The sequence below is a fragment of the Botrytis byssoidea genome (assembly GCF_014898295.1).
Source record: "Botrytis byssoidea strain MUCL 94 chromosome Unknown BBYS_012, whole genome shotgun sequence".
In the NCBI taxonomy this organism is placed as follows: Eukaryota; Fungi; Ascomycota; class Leotiomycetes; order Helotiales; family Sclerotiniaceae; genus Botrytis; species Botrytis byssoidea.
This window is the reverse complement of record NW_024065853.1, coordinates 526,308-549,846: the sequence shown is the minus strand read 5'-3', so window position 1 is coordinate 549,846 and position 23,539 is coordinate 526,308. Positions and strand designations below refer to the sequence as shown.

General features: G+C 43.1%; 9 protein-coding genes across 9 annotated transcripts; 6 read left to right on the top strand and 3 right to left on the bottom strand.

The window, feature by feature from the left end:
• Positions 1-286: 286 nt before the first annotated feature.
• Positions 287-2,242, top strand: EAE97_006573 (uncharacterized protein; the record flags this gene model as incomplete). Its single annotated transcript, XM_038877086.1, has 2 exons — positions 287-296; positions 369-2,242. 2 exons carry the CDS (start codon positions 287-289, stop codon positions 2,240-2,242), a joined length of 1,884 nt encoding a protein of 627 aa, XP_038732018.1.
• Positions 2,243-2,793: 551 nt separating this feature from the next.
• Positions 2,794-4,426, bottom strand: EAE97_006572 (uncharacterized protein; the record flags this gene model as incomplete). Its single annotated transcript, XM_038877085.1, has 3 exons — positions 2,794-2,992; positions 3,102-3,916; positions 3,971-4,426. The coding sequence occupies 3 exons, from the start codon at positions 4,424-4,426 to the stop codon at positions 2,794-2,796; spliced, it is 1,470 nt and encodes a 489-aa protein (XP_038732017.1).
• A 393-nt stretch (positions 4,427-4,819) lies between these two features.
• On the top strand, positions 4,820-6,304 carry EAE97_006571 (uncharacterized protein; the record flags this gene model as incomplete). Its single annotated transcript, XM_038877084.1, has 1 exon — positions 4,820-6,304. One exon carries the CDS (start codon positions 4,820-4,822, stop codon positions 6,302-6,304), a length of 1,485 nt encoding a protein of 494 aa, XP_038732016.1.
• A 1,133-nt stretch (positions 6,305-7,437) lies between these two features.
• On the top strand, positions 7,438-9,729 carry EAE97_006570 (uncharacterized protein; the record flags this gene model as incomplete). Its single annotated transcript, XM_038877083.1, has 3 exons — positions 7,438-7,573; positions 8,167-8,619; positions 8,678-9,729. 3 exons carry the CDS (start codon positions 7,438-7,440, stop codon positions 9,727-9,729), a joined length of 1,641 nt encoding a protein of 546 aa, XP_038732015.1.
• A 925-nt stretch (positions 9,730-10,654) lies between these two features.
• Positions 10,655-14,305, bottom strand: EAE97_006569 (uncharacterized protein; the record flags this gene model as incomplete). Its single annotated transcript, XM_038877082.1, has 4 exons — positions 10,655-10,810; positions 10,865-14,055; positions 14,115-14,233; positions 14,289-14,305. The coding sequence occupies 4 exons, from the start codon at positions 14,303-14,305 to the stop codon at positions 10,655-10,657; spliced, it is 3,483 nt and encodes a 1,160-aa protein (XP_038732014.1).
• A 1,376-nt stretch (positions 14,306-15,681) lies between these two features.
• EAE97_006568 (uncharacterized protein) lies at positions 15,682-17,856 on the bottom strand (the record flags this gene model as incomplete). The annotated part of the gene is made up of 4 exons (XM_038877081.1): positions 15,682-15,736; positions 16,066-17,588; positions 17,643-17,744; positions 17,803-17,856. The coding sequence occupies 4 exons, from the start codon at positions 17,854-17,856 to the stop codon at positions 15,682-15,684; spliced, it is 1,734 nt and encodes a 577-aa protein (XP_038732013.1).
• A 287-nt stretch (positions 17,857-18,143) lies between these two features.
• Positions 18,144-18,734, top strand: EAE97_006567 (uncharacterized protein; the record flags this gene model as incomplete). The annotated part of the gene is made up of 1 exon (XM_038877080.1): positions 18,144-18,734. One exon carries the CDS (start codon positions 18,144-18,146, stop codon positions 18,732-18,734), a length of 591 nt encoding a protein of 196 aa, XP_038732012.1.
• A 672-nt stretch (positions 18,735-19,406) lies between these two features.
• Positions 19,407-21,114, top strand: EAE97_006566 (uncharacterized protein; the record flags this gene model as incomplete). The annotated part of the gene is made up of 2 exons (XM_038877079.1): positions 19,407-19,607; positions 19,661-21,114. The coding sequence occupies 2 exons, from the start codon at positions 19,407-19,409 to the stop codon at positions 20,957-20,959; spliced, it is 1,500 nt and encodes a 499-aa protein (XP_038732011.1). The 3' UTR covers positions 20,960-21,114.
• A 134-nt stretch (positions 21,115-21,248) lies between these two features.
• EAE97_006565 (uncharacterized protein) lies at positions 21,249-22,475 on the top strand (the record flags this gene model as incomplete). The annotated part of the gene is made up of 3 exons (XM_038877078.1): positions 21,249-21,322; positions 21,364-21,693; positions 21,749-22,475. 3 exons carry the CDS (start codon positions 21,249-21,251, stop codon positions 22,359-22,361), a joined length of 1,017 nt encoding a protein of 338 aa, XP_038732010.1. The 3' UTR covers positions 22,362-22,475.
• Positions 22,476-23,539: the final 1,064 nt, after the last annotated feature.

The following is a 23,539-nucleotide window of genomic DNA, read 5'->3' as shown; positions in this document are numbered from 1 at the left end:
TAATCCGAAAAACAGCCTCTCGGATCTGATTGTCCGGTACCTTAGTATGGTGGTACTCGAGTAGTCTCTGAACAATCAATCACATACGCTCGTATAAATGTACGCATAAATCCGACATCAATCAACACTTATTGACCCACGAGTGCTATTCCACCATCAAAGAAAATACAATAAGCTCAAGTGCTGCATCTACACCTGCTAGTGCTTGCCAACTTGAGCATAGACCCGACGGCGTGAAACAAGAATGAAAGTGTAACAGCCTCGTCATACAAGGCTACATATAAATATGGCTACAGGTTAGCTATTATACCTTTCTCTAGAAGCTTTCTACATTCTTCGATCTATACTGACTGATATGGATACACTAGTACGAATATGTGTCTGCGGGGACGATGGGACTGGAAAATCGAGTCTCATCACATCACTGGTCAAAGATGTATTTGTTACGAACAAGATCCAATCAGTTCTTCCTCAAATCACCATTCCTCCAAGCATTGGAACTCCCGAGAATGTTACCACAACGATTGTCGATACCTCCGCAGAACCACAAGAACGCAATACATTACGGAAAGAAATAAGAAAATCAAATGTTATTCTCTTGGTATACTCGGATCATTACAGCTATGAGAGAGTGGCTCTATTTTGGATGCCATACTTTCGCTCGTTGGGCGTGAATGTGCCTGTAGTACTATGCGCCAATAAATCGGACTCGACTACAAATGGAAACACAGCGCAAGTGGTAGAGGATGAGATGCTACCAGTCATGGCAGAGTTTAAGGAGATAGATTCATGCATACGGACGAGTGCTAGGGAACATCACAATGTCAATGAAGTGTTCTTCCTTTGTCAAAAAGCTGTTACACATCCAATTGCACCACTTTTTGACTCCAAGGAAGGCATTTTGAAACCTGCGTGTGTTGCAGCTCTAAATAGGATATTTTACTTGAACGACAAAGATCAGGATGGTTATTTGAATGATCAAGAAATGCAAGACTTTCAAGCCAAGTGTTTTGAAAAAACATTGGCTCCAACCGATCTCGAAAATATAAAGATCTCAATCAGTAGAGCTTCTCCAAATTCTAACATGGAAAAGGGAATTGATCAAAAGGGGTTCATTCATCTCAACAAGATATTCGCGGAGAAGGGTAGACATGAGACCATATGGATAATTTTACGGAAGTATCATTACACAGATAGTTTAAGCTTGAAAGATAGTTTCCTTCATCCTAAACTAGATATTCCAGAATTTGCTTCTGCAGAACTCAGCCCCGCTGGCTATCGATTTTTCGTCGATCTCTTCCTGTTATTCGATAAAGATAACGATGGTGGTTTGAACGACAACGAGTTGAATGCCTTATTCGCACCTACTCCTGGCCTTCCATCACATTGGCTCGAATCGAATTTCCCGGCCTCTACAGTCCGCAATGAAGCTGGTCACATAACCCTTCAAGGTTGGCTCGCACAATGGTCCATGACTACATTTGTCAGCCCCGCCACTACTCTCTCGTACATAGCCTACCTTGGGTTTGAGCCCACTCCTGGGAAACCTTCTACAACCACCGCTCTGAAGATAACCAAACCTCGCAAAAGACGTCGTCGACCTGTTCGTACCGAGCGCAACGTAGTTCTTTGCTATGTTCTCGGTGCCTCCTCGTCAGGTAAATCTTCAATTCTCGACGCCTTCCTCAATCGTCCCTTTGATCACCTCTATCGCCCCACCATCAAGCCCCGTGTCGCCGTCAACAGTGTCGAACTACCCGGTGGTAAGCAATGTTATCTAATTCTCGAAGAACTTGGCGAACTCGAACCGGCCATCCTCGAAAACCAAGCTAAACTCGACGCCTGCGATCTCCTCTGCTACGCCTATGATTCCTCCGATCCAGACTCTTTCTCCCACATCATCAACCTCCATAAAAAATATCCCGCTCTCTCATCTCTCCCCTCAATCTGCACAGCCCTCAAAGCAGACCTTGATAAAACAACTCAGAGATGCGAAAAACAACCAGATGAATATGCGCACCTCATGAATATGAACGCACCAGTACATGTAAGTGTCACGTGGCATAGTATCAGCGAGCTCTTCGTTACCTTAGCAGAAGCGGCAACGGACCCATCGAAAGCGTTTCCGAAGAGTGAGGAGGAAGCACCGGATAGAACAGGAGTGTGGATTGCTCTTGGAGCTACAGCTTGCGCGCTCGTGGCAGCGGGTATGATTTGGAGGAGGACGTGGTATGTTGGCTAGAGAGATGGGGAACGGGATGGTGGGGACCTTGAAGGCTCAGATGTGAAAACAACCTCTTGTCTGGGTTGTACCTTTCAAGGGAGAATCCTTGGAAGGACAAAAATAATAGATACGATATATGGCAGAGAAAACGTGTTACAGTTAGTTATATGCAGCAAGCTCGCGAGAATAAATGATACCCAATTCAATCCAGTTTGACTGAGTCGAAGTCGTGAAAAATTGAGGGGCTGGGTAGGGGTCACCAAGATTTTATTTTATTCTAAATCGTCTACCTGTCCTTTGCTGCGCCGGTCACCCTCTCCAACGTTGAAAGGAGAGGAAGCTGCCTCCCGTTCGCACCACCATAGTAGAAATTTCGAAACACCAAGTCAAGTATTCACACCAATCACCCTCATATTCCCATTCATAATTCATTCTATGTCATTGTATGATTATTTTCATCTTACAAAAATGTATTATGCATGCATGCATGCAAGTTCATCTCTGGTATCTCTCTGCCCTTCTGCTTTTCACCACCATCTTCGCCCACTTTAGCCGGTACTTTTGAACTCTTAAGCTCTCTCGCTCCCCCTCAATCTAACCGCCTGTCCATATTTCTGCAATTTAGTGATAAGTTGATCACCTTGCTTAACAACATCATTGTATTGCTTATTCTTATCGTCGGGTCTGTTGGTTTCGATAATACCTTTGCCAGTGACGCGGTCAATGGTACATGGGATACGGTCCGCAGCGATGAATTTTGCCAAATCACTATCGTAGGGTTGTGATGTCAGTTGATGTTCATTTATAAAGTCAAGTGAGACTGGCAAGGGAAAGTGAAGGGGGCGAGAATGTGATCAGAGTAGGATTGAAAACATACCGATCAAGGAAATCGACTGAAACACCGAAATCATTGGCCATGCTCTCGAGACCTACAACTCGGTAACTTTGAAGGAGTTGTTGGTAGGCTCTCAAACGCATTTCTCTGACGAACCAACCACGGTGCTCATAGAGGTAACGGTCTTGAGTAAGGAAGTTGACTTCGACAGCAGCGAGGGCTCCAAAGAATGAACGGTAGCTACCAGTGTAAAGACTTGAAACGAGTTGAGCCAGAGGGGAGAAATCGAGTGCTGCCTCTGCTTCTTGGACATCTGTGCCTGTGCCGAGGGTGGTGAGGTTGACTGCGGTTTTAGTAGCGGTAGGAGTTGCCGATGTAATATCTTGCATCTCTTCATCAGCACCAGGACCAGCGGAGATGGCGCCTGATAATGCTAAAAGTTTATCTTCTCCATCTCCGAGAATTGCTTTGATTTCTGGGGCATCGACGACTTTAGATTTGAAGTCAACACGTTTGAGTGAGACTGAGCCGGCGAGAACGGAGTATACGACGAGGGATGAGTATGAGCAGAGTTCGTAACTGGTGAAGGTGGAGAGACTGTCTAAGAGGAGTGGTGCGGCAAGGTTGTATGACCTGACAGTCAAAAGGTAGAGTCCGGTATATGCCTTTAATCTGTTTCGACGATCCCAGTCTCCACCACTTTCTACTAAAGCCTTTGCGCGGTCAACGTGCTTCTTGACTAATAACTTGTCGCCGTAGAATAATCCCATGCGGATGATTGCGAGGACGAGATCAATCTTAGTTCCCAAAACACCAGTCTTTTCGAATACTTCTTCGTACGCAGCAATAGCACGGTCCTATAAAATCTTTGCATTAATACCAATACGCACCCTCACAACAGATTTACATACCTTGTCTCCAACTCTAGCCCAAAATTCTGCCCGCTTTCCTCTTGCAGCCTGTACTTCAGTATCTCCAGCTTTTTCGGCTGCTTCTTCCTCCTCCTTCTTGAACCCCTCCAGCTCCTCTTCATTTTCCTTTGTTAATTTTTGATACAAAGCTTCATCCCACGGTAAATCGACCTTTGGTATTGAGTTTTTGCTCGCCACCAATCCAGCCGCACTTGGCTTTCTACCAACACTGCTCGTTGTATTTGAAGAAGTAACTCCGGCATCATTCAGAATACCTTCCTGTGGGTGTGCCAAGTATCTGTAAAGAGGTGCCATCTTATGTTCGGCAATTGCATCTTGGAGGCTTTTCAAAGATGTTTGTTGGGTTGCTTTGGCAGCAGATGGGTTTGTAATGGTGAAGATGTGTTGGGCGATTGGAAGGAGAGGATACTTTGCGTATTGAGGATCGGAACCCATCTTGACGGATTTATTATGATATGAGATGAAGAACGAGTACAAAGGGGGGGATCGATTTTGTGATTTGGATACGTTTTGGAAGAAGTAAAAGGTTTAGTTGTTGCTATGCGATTTGTATACTACCTATGAAGCTCTGAGCTACTTTTGGTATTCCAGGCACTAGTGTGACGCGAGGCCGGCAAGGCTAAATTCTGGCCGCCGTCATTTTTGGGTCTTACCTTTGCTTTAAGCTTACCTACAATCCAATCTTTGTTCTCGACCTTTCTTTCTTCAATAAAATACAAATTTCGAACACAAGAGTACAACAATTTGAAATCATTACTTTTAGTTTCATTTGAAATATCTTTCAAACAATCTATCAAAACTTAACTTTTCTTAAAGTTGCTATTCAAGATGACTGGTGACGATAGTGGCCCTGAGGAACAACCTCAGCCTTTCAATGCTACAAAACTCGAAGCCGCAAAGAAACGCAAAAGATCAAGTTCACCTACGAAAGGCGCAAAGCGTGTCGCAAGGTCACCATCACCTTCTGATGTCTACAAGAGTCGTAGGTCACCATCACCTGTTCGAAAACAAAAGCGCCCTGGTCAACGAGCACGAATTGGTGATTCCGAGCGCGAAGCAATCCGACAAAAACAAATTGAACGTGAAAGAGAAATAGAGGCAGCCGTAGCTGCTCAAGGAATTCACAATGCGGTTAGAGAACATTATAATGCGGTTCCACAGCGAGGTAGAGAATGGCGTAAGACGGATAGCAAGATCAAGGGCTTGAGAAGCTTTAACAATTGGGTCAAGAGTACGATCATCCAGAAATTCTCACCAAATGAAGATTATACCCCAGGAGCGCAAGAACGTGGATCGCGTGGAGACTACCAATTTGCTGAAGGACCAGATCCAAGTCAAGAAAAGGGTCTGTTGGTTCTTGACATTGGTTGTGGTAAAGGTGGTGATTTAGGAAAATGGCAACAAGCACCTCAAAAAGTGGAATTATATGTTGGATTGGACCCAGCGGATATCTCAATTGATCAAGCCAAGGAACGATATCGTGAAATGAAAAGTCGTGGTGGAGGACGAGGTGGCAGAGGTCGAGGTGGATACAATAGACAGCCAGCTCGAATTTTCCACGGAGAATTCTTCGCTCAAGATTGCTTCGGAGAATCAATTGAACGAATTCCTATCATTCGAGATGTCGGTTTTGATAGTTCCGGAGGACCGGGAAGATTTGGCGGTGGTGGGTTCGACGTGGTTAGCATGATGTTTTGCTTACATTACGCATTCGAGAGCGAGGCAAAGGCTAGAACCATGTTAAAGAATGTCTCGGGCGCATTAAAGAAAGGTGGTAGGCTAATCGGATGCATCCCTAACTCCCACGTCATATCGGATAAAATTGAGAAGTTTCACACTGGAGTTGCTGCAAAGGCAAAAGCGCTAGAGAATGGCGATGGTGAGAAGGCTGAGGAGAAGGTTGAAGACAACGCTGAGGATGGAGAAATCGAAGAGGGCGAAGCTGAAGATACAGCTCATTGGGGAAATGAGGTTTACCAGGTCCGATTTCCAGGCAAGACACCTACCGATGGTGTCTTTAAACCACCCTTTGGATGGAAGTACAATTTCTTTCTTCACGAGGCAGTCGAGGAAGTTCCGGAATATGTTGTACCATGGGAGGCATTCCGTGCGATTGCGGAAGATTACAACCTCGAATTGCAGTATCAAAAGCCATTCCATCAAATCTGGGACACCGAAAAGGACGATGACGTCTTAGGTCCTCTGAGTGAGCGTATGAATGTCAGGGAAAGAGGCCATGGAAAGCTTCTTGTCAGTGACGAAGAAATGGAAGCTGCTAGCTTTTATGTGGGCTTTTGCTTCTACAAGGTTTAAGCTCCTGTAACTCGAAGGTTTCAGGTCTTGCGTTAGATAATACAGATGCGTCCGCGTGGAGTCGGTTGAACACCCCTTGGATCGACAGCATTGGGGTTTTGGAGTATCATTGGGATTTCTCGGGGACTTGTTTCATTCATTTAGTTGTGCTCATGTGCATGGGATTTGGAATGGAAAACACGTTCGAATATGGGACTGGGTCGACAGGAGATATCATGCAATGGTTTGCCAAAGATAGACACATATTCAATGAATTTTTACGAGTTTCCTTCTCCAAAATATCTGGGGCTGTATCCATGTACCATGCTGGAAATGTAGAAAATATAAAGCCGCCCAACATTTCAACATCTTGACTACTGATATGCATGACAGTAGCAGATATTTCGAGACAACTTCTTCCACATTGTGTGATGGTACAGAACGTAATCGGCCTAAGCTGACACTTTGGACGTTGATGCTTATTCTGAAAGGGGTTTTTATTCGATAAACAGGAAGACGTGCATAATCTACCTGTATGGTTATCTACGTGAGATGCAGATTTATATCTTGTATTTCGACTTTTCGACATCTAAAATCGAGACATAAAGCTAGACCGACAGCTAGAAGTGCTTTTAATACTTCGTACTTAACCTTATCACAACATCTATTAGATATCCTCAACAAGTAGTAGATGTGGAGCACGGGTAGATCAATTATCATTCATTATCATTCATACTTATCAAAGCTCTTATCAGGGTCTTTTTTTGAAACTCGACCTAACTTTTTCAACCCCGTGTTTTCTTCAACACTTGTCGGCATTGCATTCGCTCAAGTTCTCAAAGTCGTTCACTCTTACCAACCTCTACTTACCCCTTCATTACTGCTCGCTTCTTTCCGATCGGGTGATAATATATCAATCTTTACTACCAGCTAAAGAAAGCCACGCCGTTTTAACATATCACCACTACATCGTCTTCTATATCTGGACGTTTGGCCTATTGCTGACTTCGATTATCTCGCCCCCATTCATTGTTACTTGGGAAGTTTCAGATCCCCAATTGGCTACCTACACTTACCTCAAATATCTTATACGAATAAGAATAATACCTACGCTACACTACACTACACTACACAACATAACACAACACAACACAATGGCTTCTATCAACTCGTCATTGAGTACTGGTGCGAGAAGATGTATCGGCAGTAGACAATATATATCTACAAGCGTATCTCAACGACAATATGGGACGAATGCATCTCGATTGTCAAGATCCATTGCTGCTGCAGGTACGTTGATTGTATATTTTCCGTTGCGTATTCTTCGTCGTTGAAATACATTTCTTTTTGAGTCGGAGAAAAAAAAGTCTCAGAACAGGGATGATTCCGAAAATCGGCTTTTGATATTGGAGCTCTGACTTACCCTTACCCTTACCCTTACCCTTACCCTTACCCGGACGGCGTCATCCCCATCGTCCCTTCTTCCGGGATGATGTGGAATGACTTTATCCAACCACACAGAAACTGTGGGGGCAATTATCGTCCGTACCCCATTCTCCCCTCTACCTGTATATTATCTGGAGGAAGCGGAGAAGAGGAAGAGGAAGAGGAAGAGGAAGAGGAAGAGGAAGAGCAAGGGGAAGGGGATGAATAGATACCGTCCGACTATTATCATTGATCATGCGATGACTTTGATTCAACATGCTACGCCTCATTACACAAAACTTTATCTTTCCCTGTTCTTTTCTTTCTACATACTAACTTTCTTTCTTCATGATCTGTTGTTTTCCTTTTTAAGATTAATTAATTGCCTCAAAAGAGCTTGTACAAGTGAATGTACATAAATTAAACCAGTTCTCTAATCATCATCTACCTCATAATAGATTCTCTTCAATCCCGCTCACTACTACAATCCCGAACTCGAACTATGTCCACCACTGCCACTCTCCGCAGTTTGAACGTCAACAACATCAACCCACACGTCAAGGAAGCCAAGTATGCTGTCCGTGGAGCCCTCGCTGTTAAATCAGAAGAATACAGAGCCAAGCTCGCAAAGGGCGATAAGGATCTCCCATTCGATACAGTCATAAGTGCCAATATTGGAAATCCGCAACAATTGGATCAACAACCTATTACTTTCTTCAGACAAGTCTTGAGTTTACTTGAGTACCCACCGCTATTGGAGAAGGAAGATGTATTGTTGAATGGGTTGGGCTACAAGAAGGATGTTATAGAGAGAGCAAGGTGGTTGTTGAAGGAAGTTGGAAGCGTAGGTGCTTATAGTGCGAGTGCTGGTGTGACGGCAATCAAAGACAGTGTGGCTAGATTTATTGAGAGTATGTTCTTTATTGTTTTGTGGTATTTGTATGGGTGGCACGGCTAACCTCTGTCCAGACCGAGATGGATTCCCCGCAGATCCAAAGGATATCTATCTTTCCGCCGGTGCCTCCGCTGGAGTTAACACCCTCCTCCACATTATTTGTGCCGGTCCAAACACAGGTGTTCTAGTACCTATCCCACAATATCCTTTATATACCGCCTCCCTCTCCGTTCTCAATGCAAAATGCGTCCCCTATTACCTCGACGAAGCTCGCAACTGGGGTACAGACCTCCAGGCCATAAAGGATGCATACGCTGCTGCTGTCAAAGAAGGAATCGATGTCCGCGCCATCGTTATCATCAACCCCGGTAACCCAACTGGTGCAAGTCTCCCACCCCAAGATATCGAAGCAGTCATCAAATTCGCCGCCGAGAAAAAATTGGTTGTGATGGCAGATGAAGTATACCAGACCAACGTTTTCATAGGAAAATTCCATTCTTTCAAGCAAATTCTCCGCGATCTCCAATCCAAAACTCCAGAGAAATACGATAATGTCGAACTGGCTTCTCTGCATAGCATCTCCAAAGGCATGGTTGGCGAATGCGGACATCGAGGTGGATATTTCGAACTGTGTGGTTTCGATCCAGATGTCGTAGAACAGATATACAAATTCGTCAGCATCAGTTTATGCGCACCGGTCATCGGACAGTGTCTTGTCGAACTCATGGTAAACCCCCCAAAGCAAGGCGACCCATCCTACGAACTGTACAAACAAGAATATGATGGCATCTTTTCTGGACTCCAGAAGCGCGCAACGGCTCTCTATGAAGCATTCAAGCAAATGGAAGGTGTAGAGTGTCAAGAACCTCAAGGAAGTATGTATTTGTTCCCAACAATCCATGTTCCAGAAAAGGCCGTAGAGGCTGCGAAGAAAGAGGGTATGGGTCCAGATGAATATTATTGCCATAAATTACTTGAGGCCACGGGTGTTTGCGTAGTACCTGGAAGTGGTTTTGGTCAACGCGAAAACACGCTGCATTTCAGAACGACGTTTTTGGCGCCAGGTACAGAATGGGTTGCTAGAATTACAAAGTTTCACGAAGAATTTATGGAAGAGTTCAGATAGAGGGTTATCGCTAAAGTGAAGTGTGTAGAGCATGAGAGGAGGTGGAGAGTACGGAGTATGTAATGCAATTGCAAATATAGGGAAAGAGAGAACTTACTCCACTAAATCAATTGATGAATATTTAGCTGTGGAAGAGGTTTCCTTTTGAACAGAGCCTGAGATTATTGGGGGCAAAATATCGTCAAAGGGAAAAGGAAAGGAGAAGAGGATGAGAATGAGAATGACAGGGAAAAGGAGAGAAGAAATGAAATTATGAAATTAGATATCTGTTGCAAATAGAGATATAAAGATATAAAACATACAATATACAATAGCGTGCATCACATAGCGTAGCTTCTAAACCCATTACATCTGATCGAATCTTGATCGAATAAATCTCTTGTAACTACTTGCCTACATACCTAATCAATAAAATCTACAATACTAGGTACATGTTCCATTCATACATTCATCATGCATCTATCATCCGTCTCTCTCTACAAATTCATTTATTCTCTATCTATTCCTATCCCCCCCCCCCCCCCCGCTCCCCAAGACCCGTTTGCTCTAGATGAGATACCTACCTACCTACTAGGTATCTAACTACTTTCCGATCCACTCAACCACCTTCTACTCATTTCTACTGCTATAATTATAACTATAATTACAGTTGTGATTTTACCTCATACCGTACACGCATTATATTGTATCGTGATGTATTGCATACAATTGAATCACTCACTATCTGATCATAGATAAAAGGTACCTAGGGAGAGGAATCCATATCTTCTATTCTATTCTATTCACTTTCTAATCCCGCATCATCGCTTCACTTCTAGGTGTGTATGTACAATCGATCCACCATCTACACATCCACCAACATTAATCATTCATCCTGCTCAAGTATCTTATTTTCAGAAGAAGAAGAAAAAACTCCTCATCCAATCTAAGCTTTATTATCCAAGCCCTTAACACCCTCTAACAGACCATCTGCCCAAGCGGGCGTTGCGACTCCTGAGCCTTTGGCATTTTTTGTCAATCCATTTCGAATCTTGAGGACGCTATCTACAATTACTGCGTCGATGCCTTCGTTTACTTGTTCCTGTTTGTTTCATTAGTACATATACTCAAATGGTAAGACGAAATTAACACATACCTGAACCTTAACCGGATCATTATTCAACACCCCATAACTAACACAAACCAATCCACTATCCTTAACCACCTTAACCAATCTAGGACTATTACACAAAGGTTCCGCCGCACTAACTACACCTAGCAAGTTCCAACGACTAGCAAATCGAATTGCCTCTTGCAAACTACTAGCTCTGATATCTCCCACTGGACTCGTACCCGCATCTGTGAGGAAAAGAATTGGAATACTTGGTTGCTTAAACGACAACAATAGACAAATATCTGGATTGAACGAACTGAAGATGACCTTGCGCTTTTGCTTCATGTCGTAAACTTTTGCAAGAACTGTATCACAGAAACTATTAAGTTCCACAGCATAAGTGTCCATTTCTTGTTCTTCAGTTTCGTGAAGCATAGGATATTTCATCTCGACGTTGAATCCGACATTTTGAGGAAGTTCTCGGAACATCTCTTCGAGCGTTGTGAATGGTGCTTGAATGAAGTTCCCACGGGTATTGCCTTTGTAGCCCTTTTCTTTGAAATCACGAGTGTGCTTCATTCTTTCTGCCATGTCATTTTCGAACTCTCCTTGGCCTAGTGATAACGATCTCTGTCGATCCATACCTCTCTTGATGGCATGAACTCGTGGGGAATCTTTTGGAGGAGATGGAGGGCGTGTTGAGCGAGATGTGGTCTCATTTACATGGAGGAATTGCTCCAATGTTAGGGTATGAACTGGCGCATCAATACCAGTTTCTGAAACAAGAAAATCATGATAGATGACTGGAACGTGATCTTTTGTGAGCTGCACATCGAATTCGACGTAATTTGCTCCAAGATTGGCGGCTGCGATGAAAGACTGTAGAGTATTTTCACCGAGTTGGAGTGACTTATTTGCAGAAGTGTTCTTGCCGAGACCTCTATGACCAATGACCATTGTTGAAGACAACTCTTTCCAATATGTTTGTTGCGCAGTGATTCCCATTTCTGGATGAGAAAATGGCGTAATGACAAGGAAGTTAAAGTTCACAGTTCCGATATCCTCCAAAGTGTCTTTGGAAATTATTGGTACAGTGACATCTCCTTGAAGATTCATGCGTTTCAGTCCAATTGTTGGCCTAATACTAGACAGAATTGCCATTCCTCTTCCAATCTTATGCTTTTCGCTACCAGCATATGTTGGTACGATATCGAAGTATAGCTTAACATTGGAGGCGTCGAGAGTTGTGAATACAATAGGATCGGTAGAAATATTATCGTGAATAGGAAGATCAATGATCGTAGGTTCGCCTGTGGCTCCCTTTGCTGAAACCACAATTGACAGAGCAGTGTCGAGTTGGGTGGAATGAGCTTCCGAAATAGGAATATTCTCCAACTTGACGGCAGGAATATTCTTTCTCATATCCATTGAACCCAGGCTGACAAGGACCATACTTTCATTAGTAAGATATCGATGTCCAAACGTCTTGACGGGCTCAGTGACTCGAGGAGAGTTTGTGCTCTGTGATCGAAATGTTTCGATTGAAGAATGATTGGGTGGGGATGAACTGCCACTCTCTGCAGACTTTTCACTGCCAGAATTACCTTTCTCCGATTCGACTTCTGCCAACCTCTCTGCAATATCCATGTGACCCCTCAAAGCTGCATGCTCTCTAGCTGTCCATCCTCCGGCATCAGCTTTAGATAGATCGGCGCCAGCTGATATCAATAGCTCCACAATACCAAGGTGGCCATCAACACAAGCAACATGTAATGGTGTCCATGAGTAGACCTTTTCAGTAAGTTCAAAATTGGCTTTTTGACCTACTGTTCCTTGGATAAGAATGTCCGCGCACTCCTCATGACCAGTTCGTGCTGCGATATGCAATGCAGTCTCATCATTCGAGTTTGCATCTTTCCAATTGATATCAACTCCGGCATCAACAAGGAGTCTAACAATTTTCTTGAAGTTAGACTTTGTAGCCAAAGCAAGAACTGCACTTGACTTTGCAATATCACGTCTCATAGCAGCTTTTTTGTCGCTGGTACCCTCCCAATTTTCACCATCAAGAAGAGCTTTGGTCGTCAAAGCATGGCCACCAATCACGCTAAGATGAAGGGGTGCCAAGCCATCATTATCTTGCCATTCCGGTGCATCAATTCCGTTTTCGACATTGAATTGGCCCCAAGTCTGCATAAACTTCATAACTAACTGGCAAATGACGACAAAGCCAAATTCAGCAGCATAATGTAGCGGAAGACGACCGTAAGAATCCTTACCACTTAATGCTGGTCTTTGATGGGGTTCCAGATTACTCAACACAAAAGACAGAAGTCTGACAGACTCATCTTCTAGACTCAGAAGTGTTGACTCTTGAAGTTTTTTCGAATTTGGTCCCGGGCTAGGCGAAAGGGCCGGCGTGATGAATCTGACGCGATCGGTATCAATGAAAGAAAGACTTTCAGGTTCCTTTTCTTGTGACTTTGCGGCAATTTTTGAACGGCTGATGGAAATGACAAGACGATGGATACAATTGCGCGCATTGATATCATCTGGTTCGTCTAAAGAGTTTATCTTCTTCAAAAAATAAAGAATTGCGTTCTTGGACTTGCAAGATATGGATCGTTGCAATAAGTTCAAGAACAGCTTTTGCATCGATGAATCACCGGCATCGAAACCAGCCTCCGCAATGGCTTCCTTCAGGGTGGGAACATCGTCAGTTCTAATTGCTTGATCGACCGTATCAACCAATCCACTGGGTAAATTAAGAATTGTTCTCGATGATACTCTCTTGATTGAGTGAGCGGAATGAACCGACAGTGCGTCGTCATTGATATTCTTCTCCCCCAAGACTGCAATCCAATCATTGGTCGTTTTCATAGCTTTGGATAGAGCAAAGTTTGCAGCAAAAGGCTTCAAATCGACCTTCGAAGCCATGTATCTCGCTTGGGTACAAACATTTGCGACCTTCTTGTCCAATTTCTTGGTAATCTTGAGGAAACCTTTACGATTTACCTCGCCAAACCATTGTAACTTTCTCAATTGAGATCTGAGCTCGAGAAGAGCACCCAATAGCTCTTCGACTTCATTGCGATCTAGCCCTTGTGTGGTATAAACTTTTGCATCGCTATATCGTTGTTGGAGGAGATTAAGTCTGCGGGAAGCATCATAGAATTTCTTGTTATAAAACGCGTCGACATCTTCGAGGTTTCGATCGAGTGAGAAAAAGAATTCTGAGATCGGAATCAGTTAAGAAATGTAAAATATGTTGCGAATGACGTAATGGACATACCTGCTAAATCAACGCTTTTTCCATCTTTTGCGGCGTTCGCAGCAGCTTTGATAAGCTTCTTCAAGCCCTTATAGTTGATGTATGAAGATGACCATTCCGGAACCTGAGAAGCAGGTAGACTAGAAGCATATGAGTACTGTGAATAACTTCAAATCAGGAGGGAGAAAGACATACGTGCGTCCGAACTTCATGGTGTGAGAGTCTGAATTGTACAGAATATGTATGTAGTTTTGTATAGATTTGCGCAAAAGTTGTAGCACAAGCAGAAATAAAGGTAATGATTAAAGAAATCAAACCACCTGGGTTATCTCATAGAAATTGAAATGCAGCTCCGTTGATCAAACAATAGTTGCTCTATATGATCCATTCAGTCGGTTTCTCGATTCCTTTATGAATATTTGGCGGATGAGGATCCGTAATAGAATTTAGCCGTAATGATGACCAAAATCGAGGGATATTCTGAGTCGATTCTCCTTTTCTGTAGTAATCAATTTCTTTGATGGTAAAAATGTTGACTGTGGTTAAGATTCAATGAATATATCCACGTTTTGTGAAATAGTTTCGGATTCGTCAGAATTCTGCCTTTCGATAGCGGGGCGGTGTGGATAGCTTGAGTGGTGTTATCAAAAACGGTGTGTAGGAATAAGCTCGGATATTAATAGACTACTGGGAAATCTCTCCCCTTTATCAATCTTTAATGAGCACCTGAACGAAAGGTCTTGTGTTCTTTTCCTCCTCGGACTCGAGTAAAGGAAAAGGGGTTCACACAAATAACTTTTAGAAAAGAGAACAATTCAACCAAAGATTCAAGCCCTCAAGGGTTTTCTTTCATGTTTTAAACATTTCACATCGCCAGGATGCTCACGGCACATTAGTCCCACCTACGCATGCGGACTTCAGTGAAAATCATCATTCGTTTATCGACCGGGCTTTTAATTGATATACGGTAAGGTACTTTTCCCCATAATCCAGGATAATGCCAAGGTAGCCAAGGGCTTGACCCTGCAGCAGACTATCGAGAGGGTTACTATGCTTTCTCTCCCGATTGTGCATATGCATTTCTCTTCCTTTGGTGGCTTCCTGGGGCTGGATATGTTGTAGAACGGAGGACATCAAGACCACCTGATTTATATAGATATGTGTGCTGGCTACCGGGCTTACCGAAATCGTTACGCATTGTTTAGTAATTTGGCATGCATGGAGTTATATTCAATCCAAGATTGATTCCTTGTATGAATCATTGAAAGTTTTTTTAAAGAGAATTACTCAAAAATTGGAGTAGGGGGTACTTGACTCGAATATCATTATTAACTTTTTATTCCGTGTACACCGCATCTATTTATAAACGCCACATGACAGCGGAAAGGTAGATCAAGGGACCAAAGTTTGTGGATCTAACAGATCTTTGCAAAACTTCTACTCATTAATCATTTACCAGTCCCACGGAATTGGTCGTGGAGATCTGGCCGAGAAAAATACTGAACGACTTGTGATCAACGCATAGACCGAATAAGATTCGAAAACGTCTAATTTGGAGTAGAAACCATTTTAGGGGTCTTACCCCGGACTATTTGAGAGTGAGAATGAAACATTCAAGACTCACACCGACTAATTGTGAAGTACTGACATAGGTTAGCTATGTCGGTCTCTTTTCTAATGCATGATCTGATATAGACCCGAGTGGTCTACTGCACATCTTAACATGAGATACGAGAAGTCGCCACATAATGCTCGACATCTGTAACGCATTGCATCAACATCACATAAAACGGCAATGCACACTGTACCTCAAGCAATGATTGCTGTAAGACTGCGATTTGCGAGCGATGAAAGCAAGTGGGGTATCTTATCATGAAGAGCTTTTGTAACAACGAATTAATGCCAACCACCTCTTCCTCTACCCCTACCTCCCCCTCTACCACCCCCTCGATGCCCACGTCCTCCATTGAACCCTCTTCCGCCACCTCTTCCACCTCGACCTCTTCCTCCTCCTCGACCGCCAAATCCTCCATCTCTTCGTTCTTCCATTGGCAAAGGTCCATTTTGTATTCTGATCTGCTTTTCCTCATCGGAAGCGTAGAATTTATTTTCCATCCCGAGGAGATCGCAATATTCTTGCATTTGAGGGTTATTGTATTCTACCGGGCCTTCGTTTACAATTTCCGGCATGCCCTCAAAGAAAGGCGGTGCTGTTATTACGAAGTTCTCGGGGATCTCTAGTTTATTTTGCTGAACAATGTGCTCATCGACCCATGCTTGCTCTTTTTCAATTATACTTCTGTAATGATCCTCTCCCTTATCTTCGGGAAACTTGCTTGCTTTATCTCCTAGGATAAGACCGTTGTTAAATGCTCGTGTAATAGCTAACCATTCCGGGTCATATTCAAACTTTGGTTTAGCTCGTGGAGTAGTTGTCGAAGTCTTTTCCGAGCTGTCATAGCGCTGTACCTCTAGGAGCTGTAGAAATTTACGACCTGGTAAACACTTATCTAGAGCAAGAAATCGGACTGCTTTGTTTGTGATTTCGGGTGGTGTTGGCTGTCCTGGCTGTACCCTAGGCTCTCGATGAGCTGAGGGTGCTGGTTTTGAGAAAGCAGCGGGTAATTGGGCTCGGATATCAGATGGGACTGATGACGGGATGGATTCTTCTATGGCTGTTGGTATTTGCTTGCTTTCAGTATTGACCATTGTGGTAGCAATATGCTTTGGTGTATCCGTAACCGATGGGCTATCATCATCATCCATATCAAGGTCAATCTCATCATCATTATGTGGTACTATAGGCAGGTTCTCTGTTGCATCTTCGATGTCCACCGGGGTCGCGACTTCGGCAGTTTTCACTTCTTCCTTTGGTTCCTCCGCGGCGTTTGATTTTGAAGCGTTCTCGTAGGTTTTTACCGCAGAGAATTTGCAGTGTAAATGCGCGGCAAACCAATAAGGTGGCCTTAGACGATCCATAACATAACTCGCGGCCAAATTTCCCAGCGATCCGTCATTAGATTCTCTCTCGAAATCTGGTTTCATATTCCACAGCCTCTTCATATCTCCATGCTTCTCAACAGCTCTTGGCCAATCATGACTGATCCCAATATCAACCTGGGTTCCTATTTGTAGTAACTTCCTGATATCGTATTCGCGAACATGATATATCGACTTGACATCATCCTGGTTGTATGGCAATCGTTCATAATGACTTTTGTTGTAATTGTAACCTTTCCAGATTCCACTCATACCAGCGATTCGCACTCCGCCTAATCGTACCACATTTGCAGCACCCATATAGTAGATGTTCGGCGCAACCCATCCTCCATAATAAAGCTCCCATAAATGACTGCTAGCTTCGTGATTGCCGCCAACGAAAATGGTGAGGTATGGAGCTTTCTTGATTCCGCTATAATATGCGTGGAAATCGCCGATTTCTCGATATTTGACAGGACACGACATTACTGTAAGGTCATTTGCGTTTCTTACTGCCTGGAATAGTCAGCAAAAGAATTCGATTGTGGATAATAACGGATTTTGTCGTACCTGGAAGTCCCCTCCAATGATGAGGAGATCAACGCCATCCCAACTTCGAGCTTCGCAAGCTTTCTCTATTGAAGAATATATTGCATTGAGAGTGCCATGGCCCTATTGGAAGATTCAGCAGAATGGCAGAGTAGATTGATCAAGATGCCTTGGAACTTACGCATCCCTCTACAGCGACGCGCAAACCATTCACTTCTTGAATGGAGGCAGCCATTTTGGGCAGTCCCCTAGGTGACTTCTTGCTGGATAATTTACGAGTAATTATGTAGCTGTAGCTTCTTACCCTACGCAGAAAAGATGACTCTCGTATTCGCACAATGTTTCGCAGATGGTTACAGTTGAAAAATAATTTCATTCTATGTTCATCAGTTCGCTTGCTTGCTTTGGTCTAAAAGGTTATCTCTCAAGCGCAAACCGAAAATCATAATTTATCAAAATTTCTCTTCACACAACGCGTCATAACTTCAAACCTCAGACTCTCAATACTACTTCATAAGAACTATGGCAGACTTAGAATTAGCGGCGCGTCTACGATATTTGAACGAGTCGGCACATTTCCTGGCAAAATCGGCACCTACGACATCAAAATATCTAGTGTCGCAATGTAATTCTCTAATGTTTGATCACGAGATTGAGCAACCGGATTTGTCAAAACGAGGATCGTGCAGTGCTTGCGGGAGTATTATAATATTGGGATCTGAAGGCAAATTGGAAGTCAAATCGCAAAGCCTTAAAAAGAAGCCAATTCGAAAAAGGGCAAAAGGAGCCTCCAGTGTGGAAAAGGCGATGATATATATATGTGGTTCTTGCAACAAGATGACCAGACATCGCTTGGATCCAGCTCCTGTGGCATCTAGGTCTAAGCATGGTGCAGTTCAGCATGGAGTTGTCTCGAAACCCAATCCCTTACCAGCGCAGAACTTGACAACTGCGAATACCATGGGTACATCTTCTACAAATGCAAGTAGCAAGAAAAGGGCCAAGAATCGCAAGCTCGGTGGGCTTGGAGCATTGCTAGCAAAGCAAAAAGCATCACAGACAGGTCCATCTGGGTTCGGTCTTGATTTGATGGATTTGATGAAGAAGAGTTGAACATTCCAAGGTGTCTCATGTTTTTCTCGAAATTGTCATCAACATTCGTTATGCATCAATTAGATGTGGGCGGAGAGATCGTCACCGTGGGATATCCGTACTTTATACACAACGCCATGTTATTGTCAACATAGACACTTCGGTCTTCGGAGCCAGATATTCATCGCAGTATTGAGCTTTGGCCGTACAAACATGATTCGAATTAATGCGGCATTGTGTTAATACTTATCCAGAGAACCATTAAGCTCTCTCCGTCAGGGCAAATTTTGGGATTAACCATATGCTACGACAATGTGTGACTCCCTATGATGGACGTCAAGTTCTTGGTTCAGTCACAAGAATCCAATATATCAACAAGACGACGATAAAACACGAGATACAACACAAGATACCAAATCCCCATGATCATATAACAATTAACAATTTTTCTTGGACCCCTTCATCAATGACAAACCAGACCTTCCACTGCTTTCTCGGACTTTCAGCCTGACGCCTGATGAGGTAACGCGCCCCGCTAAAATTTTATAACCGGGGTAGAATCTTATCAGACAAATCGAAAAATATAACTTCTCGACCCCTCATAAACAATTGCCCCTCCAATTTTTTACAATCATTATTGTGCGTCATATTAAAATTTACACAAATTTAATCAACAACAGAAATTCAGATATTATGGCCGATACAAACCAAACCGAAACAAAGCCAGACGGTGCTGTCTTCGACGATTATTTTGAGAGCTTGGGTAAGAAGGCACAAAACCTTTCAGCCAACGATCAAAATGATGGTGTCGCAACCAACAGCACATTGGAGTCAGATGAAGAACAGAGAGTAGTGGATGAAATCGAGTCATTATGTATGAACTGCCACGAAAATGTAAGTTTCGCAGCCATCTACATCAATAATATCTACTAATTCTCCACTCTTAGGGAATCACCCGATTACTCCTCACACGAATCCCTTACTTCCGCGAAATCATCCTCATGTCCTTTTTCTGTCCCCATTGCAGTTTCAAAAATTCCGAGATCCAATCTGCTGGAGAGATTCAACAGAAAGGATCAAGATTTGAATTGCGCCTCACCACTCTCGAAGACTTCGCCAGACAAGTAGTAAAATCTGATACTTGTACTGTAAAATTCATTGAGTTGGATCTCGAAGTCCCAGAAGGACGAGGACAATTGACCAATGTAGAAGGCCTTTTGAGCATGATTCTTGATGATCTTGCTCTCAAACAACCAGAAAGAAAGGAGCAAATCCCAGAAGTTTACGAAAAGATCGAAGATGTCATTACCAGAGGCCGAAAGATGCTCGCAGGCGAGGCCTTCCCTTTCAGATTATCTCTTGATGATCCAGCAGGAAATTCATGGATTGAGCCAGACCAAAAGGATGGTGTCGGAAAGCTCGCCAAGGTTCAATACCCAAGAACCCCAGAACAAAATGAAGCTCTTGGTCTCAGTGGTGAACAAGCTACTGAAGCCACAACTGGAGGACAACCTACCGCCGCAAGTTTCGAAGACGATGATATCATCCCCAATGAAGTTTATTCTTTCCCAGCTACCTGTCCTGGATGCACAAGGCATTGTGTCACGCATATGAAGATGGTTGAAATCCCACATTTCAAACAAGTTGTCATTATGAGTACCGTATGTGAACATTGCGGATATCGTTCGAACGAGGTCAAGACTGGAGGTGAGGTTCCAGAGAAGGGTAAATGCATTACTCTTAAGGTAGAGAGTGCCGTAGATCTAGCCAGAGATATCCTCAAGTCAGAGTCATGCGCATTGGAATGCCCTGAACTCAAACTATCGGTTAACCCTGGAACTCTAGGAGGAAGATTCACCACGGTTGAAGGTTTACTTACACAAGTACGGGATGATCTACATCAACAAATCTTCGATGTTGGTGATGCCGGAGAAGGTGGAGATGGTATGGAATCAGAATCTAAGAAGAACTGGAAGATATTCTTTGACGGTATTGACGAGGCCATCAAGGGCGAAAGAAAATTTACCATTATCCTCAGAGATCCGCTGGCTAGTAGTTACGTACAGAATTTGTATCTGCCAGATGATGATCCATCGATCACGACTGAAGAATATGAGAGAACAGAGGAGGAGGAGGAAGATCTAGGTCTCTCTGACATGAAGACCGAAGGCTATGTAGATGAGGTTGGCGACGAGAAGAGGAGAGTAGAGGCCGAGAAAGCTGCGGCGGAAGAGAAAAAGGACTAAACATCTTAAGATGCTTATCCGAAACCAAAAACGTCTGATTTTTTAGAATAATGATATCCACCAATTACAAAGCCTGGCTTATGCTACATTTCTGCTTTCTTACCTGCGTGTATGGCGAGTGCCTCAAAATCTCACACATAATTTATCATGCCTGTGTATTGGAGACGAGTATCAGGATTTATTCCACTCTCTGAGCCCAACTTTATTGATAGCCGCAGCTACTGCAGTAGCGCAGTTAAAAGATAGCTGGGCCCGCTTAAATCGGGTTTGCCAATCAGGAAGTAGTGGAATGTCACTGGTACAGACGAACGCTTGGGCCAAGTCTAGACGAAATCCCCTACAAAGTCACAGCTATCTTCCTATGTATACCTACTCTCAATTCCTCCTACAACTCAATAAAATAGCTCTTTTCATATGAATCTTTCTCTATATACTCGAAGCTTTCTACGGAAAACGATATCTGGAAGGTCAACAAGTCAAATGAGTCTTCTTACACCAATCGCCCGGGAGTTTCGAACGTTAGCACAATGTCCACAACTTGCCATTGCTGAAGCAGAGGACGATATCGATATTAGAACTAAATATCGTCCTTTCTTGCTAGATCCTGAAACGGAAGCTACAGATTGGATTTCTCAGTTGGAGTTGAACTCTGTAGTTACCCAAGTGGAAGAAAACTTAGTGAAGACTAGCTCTAGACTAAAAGTCTTAGTTCTCTATGGAAGTTTGCGGCAACGGTATGCTTGCACTTGCTATGCTTCGTGTACGAAATATATCTAACAAAATACCAAGATCCTATTCGAAATTAATGGCTTTTGAAGCTTCCCGAATTCTCCACCGTCTCGGCTGCGATGTTCGAATGTTCAACCCAAAAGATCTTCCCATTCGAGACTCAGTCGATGCCTCTCATCCCTCAGTCCAAGAACTCCGAGAACTTTCCCTTTGGTCCGATGGCCATATTTGGTGTTCCCCCGAACAACATGGAAATCTAACTGCTGTTTTCAAGAACCAAATTGATTGGATCCCACTTGCCACCGGCTCGGTTCGTCCAACTCAAGGCCGCACGTTATCGGTAATCCAAGTTAATGGCGGCTCTCAAAGCTTCAACGCAGTCAATAGTCTTAGGATTTTGGGGAGATGGATGAGAATGTTCACATGTCCTAATCAGAGTAGTTTGCCGATGGCGTGGAAACAATTCGAAGACGAGGGGGGCGATGGCAGTGGAAAGGCGAGATTACTGCCAAGTGGAAATAGAGAGAGGTTGGTTGATTGTATGGAGGAGTTTGTTAGATATACGATTATCATGAGGCCTCACTTTGAGATTTTCGGGGATAGATTCAGTGAGAGAAAGGAGAGAGCAGAGAAGGAGAGGAAGAAAAATGAAGTTCCTGTAGATAAGATTTGAGATGTAGATTTCGCTTCAGTACAACAATTATAGAATGAGCTTTGGGTTTTTCCTTGCGTCAATAATTTTTATCGTCTCACTCTCTCCAAGCCAAGCCCGCTATTCTACGCCAGCTGTTCACTCCTCATATCAATCTATAATCGCCCTCCCCCGCCCTTCGCCATTACTCTGTAGTGCTTCTCCCACTTCAAGACCTCTCAATACCTTCAATAACACTTCATTTCCTACTCTATAATCACCAGACTCTCTATTGCCTCAAAAGTCTATCTCATACACGAATAGCGAGCTCCAAATTTGAGAACCAATAATGAATGCACGGATTCTTGAGGCGATGAGAGCGTTGGACTTGGGGATAGAATTTGAGGTATTGTCTCCAATATTTTGAGATTTGGTATAAGTGACTAAGCTATATCAAGCGTTGGATTGACTGGTTTCATGTGATATATGTGCTGAAAGACTATTATTGGTATCACCTCGTTGATGATTATAGCGTCTTTATAATAGGTTTAATATATTGATTGATTTTGCGTGTTTTTTAATCGAAAGGTTGAATTGTATTGAAAGTTTTTGAAAAAGGAATAAAGGCTCTACGACTCCGTAAACTAGGACAGACTAATCGGAAATAAAATTCCGAAGCGAATTCCAAATGCGAACTATCATTTAAGACGTCTTATAAGTCGCAAAATGGAATTGTATTAAAGAATGAGGCTAATCGATACTGCTACGACACCAATTTCCATCAATAAACCTATAAAACTTGAAAGGAATAAAAAGAGAGTAGAAACCATATCCCTTTATTCTTGTGTATGTTACCAAAAAAGGAATAAACGCATACCGAAAAGGAGAGTTCAAGTTGATTCTTATTCCTGATAAAATGGAAGCTATCTAAGGTACTAGAATTTTCTTGATTTAACGCTAGAGTGCACTGGAGTATTCACTGTTTAGTAACATTATATGCACGAGGAAAGAGATGAAAACAAGCAGCTTACAAGCAAATACAATGACCTTTCTTAAGTTGGACGATCACAAACCTCCGTGCTTTTGTATATACCTCTTCTCCATGCTTTTCTCTAACTAACCATACGGTCCTCCCACTTGCGTCGCCCGTTTGGTACAGACCAAAGAACTTTGTAGACCTAGCAGATTTAATTTCGAATCTATGAAACGAAAATACGATG